An 18,206-nucleotide genomic window follows, 5' to 3' on the forward strand; every position below is an offset into this window, starting at 1 on the left:
AGAAAATGCATCATTAAATCCAAATATTCCAAAAAGTGCATGCTGTTACTGAATCCACTCAGACCCACTTAAGTAGACAGAAGCACTAATCTGCATAAAATTGCCCTCTGCTGAGGGGACTCTATTCTCCAACACCTGCCCAAAGAAGCTGCACCCACTCCACCACATCCAGGGACAGCTCACCGTCAATGACCGACATGGAGCACAAAAGACAAGTCCCTTTGGCACAAGACAGGAACAACGTGTTCCTGTCTTAATTTATGCTTAAGAGACCCTAGGCTTTGGGCTGAGAGTAAACTTTATTTGAAACACATTATTTCTGAGTTACCTCCCCTGCCTTACTCTGCTTCCCTCATCCTGTACAGGCTTCTCTGAAAAGAACATTCTCCAGAAATCACATGTGCTGGAATTCCTGTCTCAAAGTCTGTTTCTGGGGAAGTGCACCTAAGACATTCCCAAATCAAAAGCAAGAAAGGAAGGGGAGGGTAATAGCTCAGTGGTAGAGTATATGCTTAGCATGCATAAGGTCCTGGGTTTAATTCCCAGTACCTCCATTAGAAAATAAAATATTTTTTTAAAAAAGGAAAGAAAATAATTGCAGTTAAAGTAGTTGAGTGTTTTGCTCTTTTCACTGATTAAAAAGTCATTTAAATCACTAAAAAGAAACTAAGGAGGAAAGAAAAAAAAGTCTGGCTCTATAGGCACCACAATCTGTTTCATACAGTCTGAGGAAGTGAACTTTACCTCTGTGCTTGTTTCTGCAGGCGCACATTTCTTAAATATTTAATGTATCTTGTGTAAGAGTTTTCATGTGCTTTCTTATCTATTTTTTCAAATTCAGTATACGCAAAATCAGGATCCACATAGGTATATCTTGGAATCTTTGTGAAAATTGTCCTACAATATGAGGCAACTCATATTAATATTTATATATATATATTTTCATTTATTCAATCAGTATTTATTGAGTGCCTATTAAGACAGGACTTGGGCACAGAATGATGAAAAGGACAGGTTGTAGTCCTTTCCTTCATATTCTATTATATATCAAGATATTATTACATGTAGAACTAGAATGATATCTAATGGTTTTATTAATCTAATCATAGAAAATCACGAAAGTCACTGGGATGTAATAGTACCTACCCTCAACCCATTACTGGGGAACGAGTCAAGTAGGCAATTTGGGCAGTTCTAGATTATAGATAGAACTAGTCTCAATCTGATTAGTGTTTCCTAAGGGTTAATTACTTTTATGTCATTGTGATCAAAATCAGAAAAAATATATAGAGAGTAATGAGTTCTTTTGTTAAATCATGCTATTCGCCTAACATCTCAGACCTTATGAAATATCCATCAACAATAAATCTATACAGGAAAAAAAAATCCAAAAAGAACTGCAAGTCATATTCACTCAACTGGGATCATGTTCTTCCTTTCACCTACATTTTTTTCCATAGAAACAAAAAGTATTCACTTCTTTTGCCCTTGGTCTACCCCAATTTCAGCAAATTTTATTAATCATTAAAATCCTCACCCTCAATAATTAATTCAGAAGTATAAACCTAGTAGTCATATATAGTCGAATGAAATTTAATCTAATATTTCTCCCCATTTTCAACAATTCCTCAATGGTTATAATAAGACAGCTTTAACTGAGTTAAAGCCTTTTGAGAGAGTGCGGCAAAAAGTGAAACAAATGCTTTGTTATTCAAAGATAGTTTTGATATACTTAAATCTCTCTTCAGGCTCTGGAACCTCAACCACCTTTATGACCTAGAAATAGTTCTGACACTTCAAGTCCCCATGTCTGTAACAAAGAGAAAAGGAGGGACTTAGAAAGGAGTAGTAGAGTAGATGCCTGAAGGGACAAAGAGCTGGTTATGCTTATCAGCTCCTTAAAGAATGAACTTCAAGAAATACCTCTAAAGCTTTGAGTAGGTGATTTTTCTTTAATGTGCAAAGTACAGGGGACAAAAATTACTATGTAAATAAAACATTCCTCCTTATTTATTTATTTAAAAAACTATCTACTGAGTGCCTACTATATACCTGACACTATTCTAAACACAGGGCATACAGCAGTAAATAAAAATTAGACAAAAATTTTCTTATCTTACTTTCTTCTCAAATATTGAAAAGGTGAAATACATCAAAAAATAAGATAGCGATTATAATTACCAACAATCTAATGCATCATAAAATCTCACTACTTAAATTTTTGTTATGAATTGCTTGCCAGAAAATAACTGGATAAATTTTGTATTTCTATTAGTATGGAAAAGAATAAATTGAGGAAAATAATTATGTCCATGGGATAAAAAGCAAATGCTTATTAGCCTCCTTCAAAAAAATCCTGGCATTTTTACACCATGTGATTAATACTGACTTAGGAACAAAACGTAAATGTTAAATTAACACATTATATCTCTATATAGATATATTTGTATAAGCACAGGAGAGAATTGAAAATGATACATTTAAAAATTGTTTTCAGCAGCTATCTCTGCAGAGTGGGATGGATTTTCTTTTTATACTGTATAATTATTTAAAACTGGAGTCTGAATAATTTTTACACTTCTGTGTTTTATGGTACTTGTCAAATAAAAAAGAGAGATAAAGGCTCATGTGGATGGAATTTGTGAAATAAAATCATAACACAGACTATATAAAAACCCAGAATTTACCAACTGTGGATAATAAAACAATTATGGCCTAAAAAATCAAATGGTATTTTAAGAAAATGGCTGTAAAAGTAAGTCAGCTTGAAGATTCACCCAAAGTAAAGAGACAAGTAGAGAAAGCCCAGGGATATTATCAAGTTTAGATAGTTGGCTAGTAACATACAAGCAGGAAGAAAAGAAACCCAGTTTGCCCTCAAATGTGTAAAAACCATTCTTGAGCTAAATGGTCCAGATAAAGATGTCAGGATGACTGGTTTATTCTCACTAAGCACTGACAAGGTAGTGTTATGGAAACGACAGGCCAGTCAAGAAACAAGCACCACTCGGAGGGTTGGAGTACTCAGATGTATTACGCCCGCGGGCTCAGAGGGGCTTCTGCTCCGAAACTCTGAGCACCTCCAAGACGTGCGCATGAGGTTTTATAGGGTAAAGTACAAGCTTGGGGTATTTGGCCAATAGGCATGGAACAGCTTTAGCAGCATCATCATCACAAAAGTGGAGGCGGGGAGGCAGCAAACCAACATTCCAAAGCCAGATATGTATCTTTGAAAACCCAGCTGGCTAGCAAAAGAAACATGAACAGCAAACCAACACTAATTAACCTAGATTTACAAGTTAGTCTAGCAGAATTCAGATCAGTATTCCAATACTTAGATTTGTGAGTTATCTTGATAGCCCAGTCCAGCCTCTCCTTCACATTCCTAGACTTGTGAGTTATCTTGTTAGATCAGCCCAGTTTTTCCTTCACAGTAGAAATTTCTTTCAAATTTGAATAAATTCAAATTGAGGTTTACTATCACTTATGATCCTATCTGGGGAGGTTTTAGTTAAATTTGGGAAAGGTTATTGGTAATGTGACTCTGAAGGGACTGAAAAAAGATGATGGTAAGGATGAAGAAGATGATGCTGAAAATGAGGATGACTGGTTTATCACAGTTTAAAGTTTTTTTTTTTAAATCTTAGATAAATTCAAGCTCTTAGCCATAATGAATGAACATGACTACTCTGAGGACTTTATACATTTCTAAAAGTGATTATTTCTTTTATTCTTTTATACTTGTCAACAACATATTTTAAGAATCATCTGGTAAACCATCTGTAAGTCCTGGCAAGCACACAACAGAGACGATAAGATGTTAGATAAAGCAAATACAGTAGCATTCAACAACCACTCCTCCAATGTAAAAACAAAAAAAGAGAAATAAAATTTTACTATTGTTATTAATATTACCATCATTAATTTGTTACAGCAGGATCTGATAAGATCTCTGCATGTCATGTTAGTTACCGCATCTTTCAAAATTTCAGATTTTTAATACAGCACATTACCTGAAATGTTTATGCTCATCTCCAGACCTGATACTTGCAGCTCGGTCATTGGGAAAGGCTATCATTGCATCCTTTATTAACTCTTTATTTGTGCTATGATTGTGAATTTGCGTTGCAGTTGACTGAAGCATTGCAACAGGTGCATGATCCTTGTATTCCACCAAGTTTTCCACTACAAACTGTCCAGTAGGATTACTGACCAAAGGGGATATACCTTTTAGGGAATTGAATATTAAATTTAAATATGGCTTTTTGAATTTCTATGAACTAATTAATACATTGGTTCTAACTTAAAGCTAAACCCCTAAACACATTTAGAACATACAGTTTTAATAAATGGATCCACATAAAACAATTTAGCAAAATAATTCATGCATAAGTAATAATAATGCACACATAAAAACTAAAACATGGCAATTTGAATAAGTGGGTTGGCCCATATGAAAGTGATATTTTTATACATTAAAGGGAGCTGAATATCAGCAATTTCATATGGTTCAGTGTATAAAAGATAACTGAGGATTAGATGAAAAGCAGCGGCAAGAAAATCCATAGAATGGTCAAAACCAGCTTATATTACAGACTCAAACAAAAAAGTAGAATAATAAAATATAAAAACAATTTAAATATTCCATAAATTTTATAGATCACTAAACCAGTATTATTCAAAGCGAGATTCTCAAAATGGCACACACAGCATCTGCTGGAAACATGTTAGAAGTGCAAATCGTTGAGTCCCAACAGAGATCTACTTAATATTATCAGTCCTGGGATGTAGGACAGTGATATGTTTTAACAGGCCTAGACGTATGCAAAAGGTGAGGACCACTAGATAAGACCACATTTGATATATACAGCTAAGCATTAGTATGTTAAGATAACCTGATATTAACTAAAAATAAATAAGTAAATAAAGGATAAATGTCCCCAATAGCATACCAGGATTAATTTTCATCACAACTTTCTTGGTGGAAGATTTACAGACACTACTGAAATATAAACATATCTGATGGAAAGGTTTCAGTGATGACGACTGCAAAGTTTCATCTGCCACTGAGCCAATAATCTCTATAAACTGCTTCACATTAAAGACTCCAACTTGATGTGGAATGAATGAACAAGTCACATTCTGAAAAAAAGAAGAAAAGTAACCAACTGCTATAGGTTGAAGGTTTACGAACTTCTAAAACTCATACATTAAATCCTAATGCCCCCTGTGATGGAATCAGGAGATGGGGTCTTTGAGAGGTGATTAGGTAATGAGAACAGAGCCCTCCTGAATGGGATTAGTGCTTTTATAAAAGAGGGTCCACTGAGCTCCCCAGCCCCTTCCACCACGTGAAGATACCACAAGAAGCCTGTGACCAGGAAGAGGGCCCACACCCGACCATGCTGGCACCCCGATCTGGGACTTCCAGCCTCCAGAACTGTGAGAAATTATTTTCTACTATTTATAAACTCTGCAGGCTATGGTATTTTGTTATAGCAGCCCAAATGAATTAAGAAAACAATATTTTACTGTTAGGACGAAATAAAAAGCAAATCAAAAAATATTGTTTATAATATTTTAAGGAAAGCTAGTTTATCATGGTGATATGAAAGTCTTAAGAAATGTATATATACAGCATTGACAAACCTTTAAGATATAAATTATTAGAAAATTACTTAAGAAAAAATTAAGATTAATGGTACTGAATCACTTTCAGAATGGCAGATTAAGGACCTCCAAAAAATGTACTCCTTCAAAAAGAGAAGGAAGACACTGGGAAAATTGTCAAAATCAATTCCTCAGGTATTTGAAAATTACCTAAAATCTTGCAAAATCCAGAGTATTTATTTAAGAAAAAAAGGCTGACTCTCTGAACAAATAACAGGTTCTGTGGCATTTTTACCTACTGTAATCCCAACCTCTTATTTCCAGATCTGTTCTCTCTTTGAAAAACAAGAGCCTTGCAACTATGGTAGCTGTGACAACTATAAGCCTAACAGCCACTGAGGGAGAATGGGTTTGAAGCTCCCCAAAAACCCCATCCCCAGAGAACTATTCATATGCGTCTTGTCTGGAAGAAAAGCCTAGTATGAGGGCATGTCTTTAATTGACTTGATTCAGAGCTCACTCTATATGAACAACTTTCTCCCCAGGGTTTGGCCACTCTCCCTTCAAAAGAAAGAAAGAAAGAAAGAAAGAGAGAGAGAGAGAGAGAAAGAGACAGGGAGAGACAGAGAGAGACAGAGAGAGAGAAAGAAAGAAAGACAGACAGACAGACAAAAACAACAGCAACAAAACAGCTGCAACTGTTGAATATTACAGCAACCTGAGATTTAAGGTTAATAAGAGGCTAAACAAAAAACCAAACAAACAAACAAAAAAACCCCCACAAAATATTCAGAGGATATCAGAAAAGCTCCAGTATATTCCTGGGAATCTAGACTGTTACACAAACATGCAGGAGGTGTACATTCCCAGGAAAGATTTGAGAAAGATCTTATCTGTTACTTCTGGCTGACTTTGAGACTCCGTACAAGAAGGAATTAAAATCAGAAAGAGTTGTAAACTACCTGGTAGAACACTGAAGACATGGCTATGCAACACACTTACATAGAGGTACTCTGCAAAAGCTGTGAGACATAGGAATTCATGAATTTAAGAAAGTCGCTGCCCAATCATTAGCTGAACCACGAAATTAACTGAACAATCCTTGATTGGCTGTACATAACAAAGAAAACAACTTTTACAGAATTAGTCTAGAAATTCACTAAACAAACAAAATAACAACAACAAAGAACAATGACAATATATCCTGTGGGAGATGTGGTGTCCAGAGTGGCTAAATTATTTATAATGCCCACTTTTCAACAAAAAATCTTGGGACACCCAAAGACATAGGAAATTATAGCCAATACATAGGAAAGTTGCAGTAAATACAAACTGCCTCTGAGGAAACCTACATGTTGGACTTATTACAGAAAGAAAATAAGTCGATTATTGTAAATATGTTCAAAGGACCAAAAAAAAACATTTCTAAAGACTTAAAAGAAATATGGCAACATGTCACAAAATAGAGAATATCAATAAAGTTTAGAAATTTTTAAAAAAGAATAAAGACAAGGAAATGTGGGCAATTCACAAAGAAGTGTAAATTAAACAATAAGTAACCAATGAGTCAAAGAAGATATCTCAGGGGAAATTAGAGAACACTTTGAGAGGAAGGAAAACTAAAACTCAACATATCAAAACTTACAGAATGCAGCAAAAGCAGTGATTGGAAATAAATTTACAGCAGTAAGCACCTATATTATAAAAGACAAAGGCCTTTCATCAATAACCTAAACCTCCATAGACAAGAGCAGTAATACATAAAACAGAGAATAGACAACAGAAAATCAACAGACCTGAAACTGTCTTTGAAATGATCAATGATACTGAAAACTTTGGCTAGATTCACCAAGGCAAAAAACAAAACAAAAACAACAACAAAAATCTCAATTTACTAAAATCAGGAATAAAAGATAGGACATCACCATCAACTCTACATCAATAAAAAAGGAGTATGAGGAAATATGCCAACCAACTGGATAACCTAGATGACATGGACAAATTCTCAGAAAGATATAAACTTCTGAAAATGGTTCTAGAAGAAATAGAAAATCTGAATAGCCCTAGAATAACAAGACATTGAAGTAGGAATTCAAAAACTTCTGACCAAAAAATGTCCAGAACCAGATGGCTTTGATGGCGAATTTTACCAAACATTAAAAAAATAATTCTTCACAATCCATTCCAAAAATTAGAGAGAATACTTTCCAGCTCCTTCCATAATACTAGTTTTACTCTAGTATCAAAACCAAAGACATTCAAGAAAACTAATGTCCTTTATGAGTATATAGGCCAAACTCTACCAAATATTACCAATTGAATCCAGCAACACATACAAAGGATTATTCGCTATGTAAAACTGTGACTTATCTTGGGTTTGTCAAAATATTTATTTATAAATCTAAATATCAACCAATGTAATCTGTAATCCTAACAGAATAAAGGACAAAAACCACCTTATCATTTTAATAGATACAGAAAAAGTGAGAAAATACAACACATTTTCACAAAAAAAACCCAAAAAATTTTGAAATAGAAGAGAACTTCCCCAAGTTTATAAAGGCAATCTATGAAACACCCACAACTAACACCATACTTAATAGAGAGACTAAATGCTTTCCCCTTAGATTAGGAAAAAGACAAAATATCCTCCCTTGCACTTCTATTTAGTACTATACTGGAGGTTCTAGCCAAGGCAATTAGGTAAGAAAAAAGAAATAAGATCCATCCAAGTTGGAAAGGAAGATGTAAAATGATCTCTAGTCACATATAACATGATCTTATATCCCAAAGAATACATTAAAAACTATCAGAATAATTTACTTCAAAGTTGCAGGATACAAGGTCAATATAAAAAAATAGACTGCCTTTCTACACACTAGCAATGACTAGTCTGCAAATTAAAAATACAATTTGGTTTACAAAGCATCAAAAAGAATACTTAGGAATAAACTTTTAAAAATAATTGTAAGTCTTATACACTGAAAACTACAAAGCATCATTGAAAGGAATTTAAAAAGACATATAAATGGAAAGAGACTCAATTTTCATGAATTTCAAGAGGGCAATACTCCCAAATAAGTCTACAGATTCAATACAACTCCTATCAAAAATCCTAGCTTTTGGGTTTGTGTGTGTGTGTGTGTTTGTGTTTTCCAGAAATCAGTAAGCTTATTCTACAACTCACATGGATATTCAAAGGTGCTATACTGGTCAACAATATTTCTTAAAAAGAGCAAATTTGAAGGATTCACATTTTCCAATTTCAAAAATTACTACAATGCTGATCTGTACATTGTGGTACTGGTATAAAGATAAACATAGATTAACAGAATAGAATTGTATGTCCAGAAACAAACTCTTACATTTATGGTCAATTGATTTTTCAATAAGTGTGACAAAATTCTGAGATAAGTAGACATTTATATATAAAAGAATAAGTTTGAACCTCTAAATAACACCATAATTTACAACAAACACCAAAAATTAATTCAAATGGATAATACATTTAAATGTATGAGCTAAAATTCTTAGAGGAAAACATAGAAATAAATCTTAATAACCTGGAAAGTCTATGACTACTTATATATGATACTACAAAAAAGTTAAATTAGACTTAATAAAATTTTAAATTTCTGTACTTCATCGGACACTAGCAAGAAAGTGAGAAGACAACTTACAAAATGGGAGAAAATATTTGTAATTCATACATCCAATAAGGGACTTATATCCAGAATACATAAAAGAACCCTTGCAGAACAACAAAAAGACAAATATCCCAAGTAAAAATGGAGCATTATTTGCAATAGCCAAGGGTTAAAAACAATCTCAATGTTCATCAATGGATGAATAGATGAAGAAAATGCGGTACACACACAAACACATAATGGAATACTGTTTAGGCTTTAAAAAGAAGGAAATGCTGTCAGTTGTCACAACATGGATGAATCTGGAGGACATCATGCTAAGTGAAACAAGCCAAACACAGAGAGACAAATACTACATGATCTCACTTACATGTACAATCTAAAATATTCAAACTCATAGGAGAGAGTAGAATGGTGGCTACCATAGGCAGGGAGGAGATGTAAACAGGGAGATGCTGGTCAAAGAGTACAAAGTTTCAGTCACTCAAAACTGAGTAAACTTTGGAGATATAATGTACAGCATGATGCCTATAGCTAACAATACTCTACTGTATACTTGAAATTTGCTAAAAGGGTAAATCTTATGTGTTCTCACCAATAAAAACAAATGGTAACTACATGAGGTGTGAATATGTTAATTAGATTTGTTGTGGTGATCATTTCACAATGTACAAATACATCAAAACATCAAGTTGTACACCTTAAATACATAAATTCCTATTTGTCAATTATACCTCAATAAAGTTGAGGCCAAAAAAACCCAAGAATTTTGAGGATAAAATTGACAAATAATTATAAAATATATATTTACTGCTACATCCCTTCAAAGCACTTTGATCTATATTACAAGGTCTAATGTTTCCTTTTGTTGTATAACATACTTTGTTTTGATGTTAAAAAACTACATACATAAGAAAATATATGCACACAAAAACTTGTACATGTATGTTTACAGTAGTACTCTTCATAAGAGCTAAAGGTGGAAACAACTCAAATGCCCAATAACTGATGAATGGATAAACAAAAGGTAGCATATTCATTCCATAGAATACAATTTGGTCAAAAAAAAGGAATGAAGTACTGATACTTACTTCAACATTGATCAATCTTGAAAATATTATGCTAAATCAAAGAAACCAGAAACAACATCCACATGTTGTATGATTGTATTCATATGCCATGTCAAGAACAGGGAAATTTATAGGGATAGAAGATAGATTAGTAGTTACTAGGAGCTGGGGAATGGGGAGCAGGAGGAGTGATTGCTATTGGACACTGTGTTTCTTTTTGGGGTGATGAGAATGTTATGGTCTTAGATAGTGCTGACAGTCACACAACTCTGAATATACTAAATAACACTGAATTACATACTTTAAATATGTAAATTTTATGGTTTGTGAATTATACTTCAATAAAGCTGGTACTTAAACATTTTTTTTTAATGGAGGTACTGGGGATTGAATCCAGGACCTTGCTAGTGCTAAGCACATGTTCTACCATTGAGATATATATCCCCACCACCCAAAGCTGGTATTTTTTTAAAAAAGAATCTTACCACACTTCCAAATACTCTTTGACCAGACCATGGCAGTCAATGTCCCTCACATTTTCTAGATTGAGTTTTCATTAATTTGAAACGTATCAGTGCTAGAGAAATCCAGAAATGTAGAAGGCTAAAAATTATGTTAGGAAATTAACTATCAGCTATGGGTTTTTTTTTTTTTTTTTTTGAGTTTGAAAATTACATATGCCATGGGGAGTTCCCAAGAGCCCCTCTCAATTTGAAATTCCCAAATCGGTTTCAGAGATGCACAAAAGTATATATTCCTTTTTATGCCCAGAAAATTATGTGCCGACCTAAATTTAAGTGGCAAATATATTTCAGGTCTGTACTGTATTATAGAAATTAAACACCTATGTCAATAAAACAATTTTCATTTAATATGGAAGGAAATGGCCTTTACTATACCCTCTTTAAATTCCTTTCTCAACAATGAGTTATTACCTGCTCATCCACATATTTATCCGTTATCACACATGCATCTTCTCTAAACACAGAGATTTCCCCTCTACACTCCAATGGAATTAGCCTTTTCATATCACATCCACTTAAATTGTTGGCTATCCTCATTTTCTCAACACATCCCTAACCTACTGTCACTAATTTTATTCCTACCATATATTAAAAGATAGCCTATTGGTATCATTTTCTCATATATATTTCACGCTATAAATTGTCTCTTGTCTCCTGAGTACTTGGCTCATTCTTAAGATAATGCTAGTCAAAATTGAGGTTGCAGGCCACAATAGGTTCTGGAACTTATTCCAGCTAGCAAAAATAAAGGATCACAAAGGGTGCAGGACATATCCTTCCACATTATAAATTCACCCAGCCTTTGTTTCCTTTGTGCTATTATTTCCCATCTTTTCTAAAAAACTGCTATTTTTAAATCTTTCACTCATTTTGCTCCTCTCACCACTTTGTGTGTATGATGTTTTTCCTCAACTTCCACCCCCACTCCCTCTTGCTGGTATAGCTTCTGCAGGAAATTGATAATCAGTGTCTTTCAGCTTCAAAATCTTTAACACTTGCAGCTGGCTGCTAAGAGAAGTTGACCAGATTCCTGGGATCCTCCCTTCTCAGTTTCTGTGATCAGAGAAAATCAGCTATATTTTGCAAGATATGCATGTTACTGGAGAAAATGGATTATGTTAGTAGGATTAAGAGACTTAGACTAAAGGAAGTCTAAGAAGCCATTAAAAAGAAAATGTTTCATATAATGTGGTTAACACTGGTTTCTCTGTGAAGACTAATCAGCTCTATTGAAATTGGGGAAGGGGGTGTCATCCTAATGAAGGAAGAAGTTATATATATGAGCTGCGTGCCTTTAAACATGTATACAAAAGTTCTTGATCACAATTGGGAGAAAGCTATCAATAACTTTAAGAACCATATCAATATGCAGCGGAGGAAAGATAACATAAGAACCTGAGGTAAAACTGAAAGCACCCATGTTTGCTACTGTTTAGAGCAAAGCTCGGCAAACTTCTATAAATTATTACCATACAGTAAATACTTTAGGCTTTATGGGCCATACAACACTCACAACTATTCAATTCTGCCCTTGTAGCATGAAAGCAGCTATAAACAATAGGCAACACATAAGAGCGGCTACATTCGAGTAAAAGTGTACTTAAAAAAGAAAAAAAGATCAGATTTGGCCTATGGACCATGGTCAGCCAACTATTGGTTTAAAGGATCTGAGAAAGAGCTGAGTAGTGAGAATGAACAAAGCAGCCCCTGACAGCCAGAGGCCAGCCGGGTGCTCACAGGTGTGCCTCGGTGTTCAACTCTTCCGCTCTGCACAAGCAGTGCAAGGTCTTGGCCAGTTAAGTACCATATGTTTCCAGTTTGAAAATTCTACTCAACCTTCAAGATCTGGCTCATCTATTACAATCATAACCTTTCTACCTGGCTGGAAGTTAACACATTGTCCTCTGAGTTTCTATTATCACCTTATTACAAATTTCTTTTAACCTATTTTGCCGCCTTCTTGAACACTACCCGTTTGTGTTTATGTCTTACACTTTTTTAGTACTTTTAAAAAACCTCTTACCTGGCCGAACGTTGTAGGAAAGGAGGCAACACGAATGGGCTGCCCTTGGCAAGGGGCCTGGCGGCTCTGGCTGAGTCCCCTCAAGGCTCTCACCACTACTCAGTGACCTCACTGGTCTGCTGATTGCGCGGAGGGCTTGTGGCTGGAGCCGGAGCCGGAGCTGGAGCCCAGCCCGCGGCTGCAACCAGCCGAGCAATGCAGGACCAGCCCTACTATGCCGCCACGCCGCCCACGTGGACCCTGCTAACTAGCAGCACTGCCCCAGGTGGCACTGGGCCTGCGGCGGCCAGACACACCCTTGCTATGCCAGCTGGAGGCGCTCTACGAGTCAATCCATGACCACAAGCACCTGTACCAAGGCCTAAGCCAGTCATCCTCCCTGCACTCAGACAGCTCCTACCCACCTGACGCTTGCCTGTCTGATGACAACGAGCCTCCCAATACCAATCTGACCCCCCACCCGCCACTCCTCACTGGGCTCCAAATGCACAATGACCATGACCAGTGGTTGCAGGGTACCTTACAGGCGAGCCTCTGAAGAGCTGAGCTAGGGGGAGGGGAAAGTGGGGCACGCATCCCTCAGCAAGTACTCAGACTACAGTGCCCACTTTCCCCCATACCACCTCACCTCACAGAAGGGCAAAGCCTGGACCCCTCAGTGGCAAACTGCCACCATCCCGCCTCTCCTGTCTTGGGTTAGCTTGCACTAGGGCGGGCACCAGGGCTCAAGCCTCTGCCTGTCACACTGAACCTCCACTTCTCCCACATGTGTGCACCCTAGCTTGCCCAACCTTCCATCTGGCAGTGGGGCCCAAAGCATCCTGCACTCCCGTCGGCATTTCTGGGACTGGGATGAGTCCCTGGAGCACCTCCTTTTCTGTTATTGGCAGCTGCTGGCTCAGATGCATCGCACCTCTGGTCTCTGGGTCTCATTGCTCCAGGACCCATTCCTGCATCTAGGAGGGCCAAGGCTCTGTGTTGGATATTTAAGCTTAGGGGCCAACCTCCTGGGTACGTAGATAAATACACTCTCACTCACACTCTCTCTCTCTCACACACACTCACACACACACACAAATCCTTAGAAGCAACAACTATGTTTTATAGTTCTTCACATACCCTACAGTGTGAAATGCTTTTCCTGGCACATGAAAGGCACTTAACAAATAATTATAGATACTGTGTGGGTGCCAAGACACAAGTATTCATGACTAGGCCACAAAAGAGATATAATTTATAAACACTGGTACAACAAATGTAGTTTTTAATCTTCTGTATGGCTTTTTAGCCAACCTTAAAATATTTAAAGAATGTGAAAGCATAGAATAGTTACCTTACCTGCATACTTCCTTCATCAATCTTGCCCCTTTGAGGATCAATTTTAAAATGTGCAGTTTTCTTAAAGTGGTACATCACAGGAAGTGATTTAGATCGATTTTGCATAACACACTGAATCTCTGAACGTCCACCGATGAAACAAGGTGCAAAATTAAGGACCCTTCCTGGATCAAACTGTAATAAGACAGGAAGTCCTGAACCTGTCAGGGCTAATTCCACTTTCTGAAATCGATCACCTGTAAAAGCAATAATAGCTTTTTAACATAAAAAGTGTTGTAGGAATCCATAATATATTTGCTCAGTGCTAATAATGTCATCTGAAAGACTTGATGAGACAATGGTAGTTCATTCAATCTTTTATTCAACACAATTATTGAGAGCCTTCTCTGTGCCAGGTACTCTCCTAAGCCTTGGGGATACGGTAGTGAATAAAACAATGTTCTTGCTCTCAGAGAATTTACATTCTACTGAGATGACAGTCACAATAAAATAAATAGGAAAGGTAGGATAAGACAGAGTACAATGTCTTGGGACTAATCTTTTATATGGGGAAGGCCCAAAAGATCTCTCTGATACGAAGACATCTGAGCAAAGATATAAGGGATTGTGGAAGCAAATCATGTGAAAATTTAGAAAAAAAGAGAATTCCAAACAGAGAGAACACCAAGTACAAAGACACTAAGGTAGGAATTGCTTGGCGCATCCAAAAAAATAAAAACAAAAACCCTCAGGAACCAAGTATGACTGGGGAAAAGCAGTGGTAGAATGGTAAGAGATGATCAGATTTAAGATACACTTCTGAGGGTAGAGTTAAAAAATATACCGATGAATTGGATGTAGCATAGGAAATTGAACACATGATGAATGATGATGCTAAGGTTTTTGGCCTGAGCAACTGAAGTGATGGAACTGTCATTTCTTGAGACAGGCAGGACTGCAGGAAGGACGGGTTACAGGGGAACCAGTTCTTTTTTTGGACATGTTAAGTTTGATATGCCTTGTAGACATCCACATGGAAATGTCTTACTAGGTCACTAAATGCATTTGCAAGCTTAGAGTGAATATGAAGGAAGAAAAGGATTGGAGTTTTGAGGGGAGAAGGTGTATGATACTAATCTCAGATTGGGAGAAAGTAAATGAATGGAGGAAGGCAGCAGGAATGGCAAATACCTTAAAGGACCCAGTTGGGATTAGTTATTATAGATATATAGTGAAACCTCATAGTCTGGTTTTGTGTTTTTCTCCAGTCCAATCAGATTCATAGGTGCAGCCTTAGAGTAGGCTGAGAGTTGAATTTAATCAGATTAGAGATTTTCCACTCAGCCACAGTGGGAGTTGGGCCAAGAGATTTGTGTGTACTAGGAAAAAAGGTAATTACATTAATGGAGAATGGAATATAAGCTGGATAATAACATAAGCATGAAGTTTTGGAGATACCAGAAAGAAGGTAGGAACTATGGATTGTGGACTCTAATGGAGTCAAGGTGTTAGAACAAGCAGATAGCTAGATATGAGCAGAGAAAGGCAGACACAGATCAAATGGCAGGAATTGGGCAGAAAGGAGGGGCACAGGCAAAATACAAGAAACCATACATCATGTAAGCACCAGGGGTCCCTGAACAGAGAAAGAAAAGCAGGAACCTCTGGGTTGATAAAGTGGTCACACCTTTTGGGGTGATGAGTGACCTGGAGACCAACAAAGAAAGGTGAGAAAAGGAAGGAATTTCCAGTGTCTGAATGTAACCTTTTGCTCATTATGCCCTCATCTCAATAAAATTACCCTTGCAGATCAGAAGTACCCATTAGGCACCGACACCATGACACTTCCGATCCAGACTAAATAAGGACAAAAATCCCTCCTCCCTTTGGGAAGGTGGAGTTGGGATGAAAATCAGTGAATATGACCCCAAACCCTTCCCTCCCCAATAAATATTCCGCCCATTCATTTTTACACCCTATGCACCTAACTTGCCAAAGAAACTCAGGGCAGCCACTTACCTGAGCCTGCCCGCTCTCCCCTTGAGAGTGTACTATCCATCCTTAAATAAATTCTCACTTTAGTTTTTTTTAACCACTATGTCTTGTCTCTGAATTCTTTCTGGGACGGGACAATAACCTGGAACACCAGTTACATCCTCCAGCAACAAAGGAACAGTTTTGCAGAGAAAGCACTGTAACTAGAATCCCCCAAAAGAGTCTGTATTTCCTCACTCATGTCTTACTAGCCAATCCTAGACTACATTACCTTTAAGGCAAACCTAGCATCTCTATCTCTAGCCACTGAAAACTAGATTGACTTGCAAGCCTAGAACCATGACATAAACAGTAACAGAGCAATCAATTGCTGCCCTAGGAACAGGGTTCAGCCTAGCTCAGTATCACTCGTACTGATATGCGAATCTTCTAGACTCTTGACTTGCCATGGCTCACCTTTCTGGATTTCATCCCTCATCTGCCTCTATATTTATTTTTTTCTTTACTCTGTCTTGCTGAAGTGAACTCCAATTCCCTTTTCCTCACTGCAACCCACCCAATATTACTTGAAAATGTAAAAAGTGTATTGCATCTTTACATGTGGCCAGCAAAACACATGCACTTATCAATATCCTGTAATAGGATATTGTATCCTATTTACTAAAGCTCTAGGTCTTGTACTTTGACTGTCACTGTATGTAGATTCTAAGAGAGCTGAAGGTTTGACAGAAATGGAATGAGTCATTTATTCCCATATAAATTGCTAAGAGAAAACCTAGGTTTACATAGGAAAAGAAGCCAGGTTGTTTTATTTTTTTTCTTTTTTTATTCCTTTAACTCTAGATCATCATGTTTATCTAATGTCATTAAAAAAGATAAAGTCATCTAAATTCTGACTTGGAAAATTATTATGTAAATGATTCTGAGGTTGACTTCTTAAACATACCACAGAGGACGTTTTAAGGTCTCCCAAAGTTTGCATTTTTCTTCTATTCAATAATGATGTATTTTTATTAAATTGCCTCTATAAATATTGCCATCCAAACTCTTAATTTAAAATCCTATACATTTGATCATAATGTTCATTCCACACTTACTTTTGATGGTTTTACTGTTATCATCTCTCAAAAATCCATCTTTACTTCCTACAGACTCAAATCTTAAAAAGACAGCATAGTCCTGCCTGTGTGAAGGATCATTATTCACTTGACCATCAATGATTAGTCTGTAAAACAAATTATGATCAGTTATTTCTAAAGCAAAGATGATATACTTTATTATCTCTCAAAAGGAAATATCAACCTGATACTTAAATTTATGCAAACAGATGAAATTCAGGAATAAAAAGATGACTGTGATCCATTTTCAAAAATTACTGCACAAGACATAAAGACTTGCCAAAAGAAGGCTACACTCACGCTAAAAAAAGATCCCAAAAAATGAGTGAATGATGATATGCAAGACAAGAGGAATTTAAATAAGTTATCAAGGTCTGGTTCCAATGCCACTTTCTATGTAAATGATTTTCCTTCCAGGCAAACTTCATTGCTGTTCAAGTCTCTGCAATAGTCCTTCTTAACCCCTAGGTGTAACTGCAAACCTCTGTTACATTTCTGTCTCCTCCCATGGACTCAGCACATACTGGTAGCCACATTCTTGTCAGAGGAGAACAAGAAATTTGGAGAGTAAGATTTGGTAGCAGCAAACTCTTGTCAAAGGAGAAAAGGAAAGGAAAGATGGGAAGAAGGGAAGTAGGACCAAAGACAGAGATGGGTTACATAATAGGCTTGTGCTTGGGCAATCTTTACTTCCTTACCTAGAGCTCAGCGTTTCAGCAGTGGATACTCAAACATATACACAAAAGGCTGATGTGAAATATTACATAGGAATTCAAACAGCATATTGAGGACACCTTTAACTAAGACTTCAAATCATACTCATACCTATGAGTTTATGCTAGACTTTCAAAGTTAACATGCTGTAGTGAAAAAGAATATTTAGAATGTCAAAGATTATGTAT

General features: G+C 36.5%; 1 protein-coding gene across 1 annotated transcript in view; it reads right to left on the minus strand.

Moving 5' to 3' along the window:
• Positions 1-18,206, minus strand: part of CFAP47 (cilia and flagella associated protein 47) — a 419,927-nt gene that overhangs the window by 384,455 nt on the left and 17,266 nt on the right. The window contains exons 7-11 of the mRNA XM_064483196.1: positions 17,284-17,411; positions 14,213-14,448; positions 4,953-5,142; positions 4,014-4,227; positions 745-897 (exon numbers count right to left, since the gene is read on the minus strand). Coding sequence (XP_064339266.1) covers positions 745-897; positions 4,014-4,227; positions 4,953-5,142; positions 14,213-14,448; positions 17,284-17,411 — 921 coding nt within the window. The remainder of the gene's footprint in view (positions 1-744; positions 898-4,013; positions 4,228-4,952; positions 5,143-14,212; positions 14,449-17,283; positions 17,412-18,206) is intronic.

This window comes from Camelus dromedarius, chromosome X (genome assembly GCF_036321535.1).
Source record: "Camelus dromedarius isolate mCamDro1 chromosome X, mCamDro1.pat, whole genome shotgun sequence".
NCBI classification, from domain to species: Eukaryota; Metazoa; Chordata; class Mammalia; order Artiodactyla; family Camelidae; genus Camelus; species Camelus dromedarius.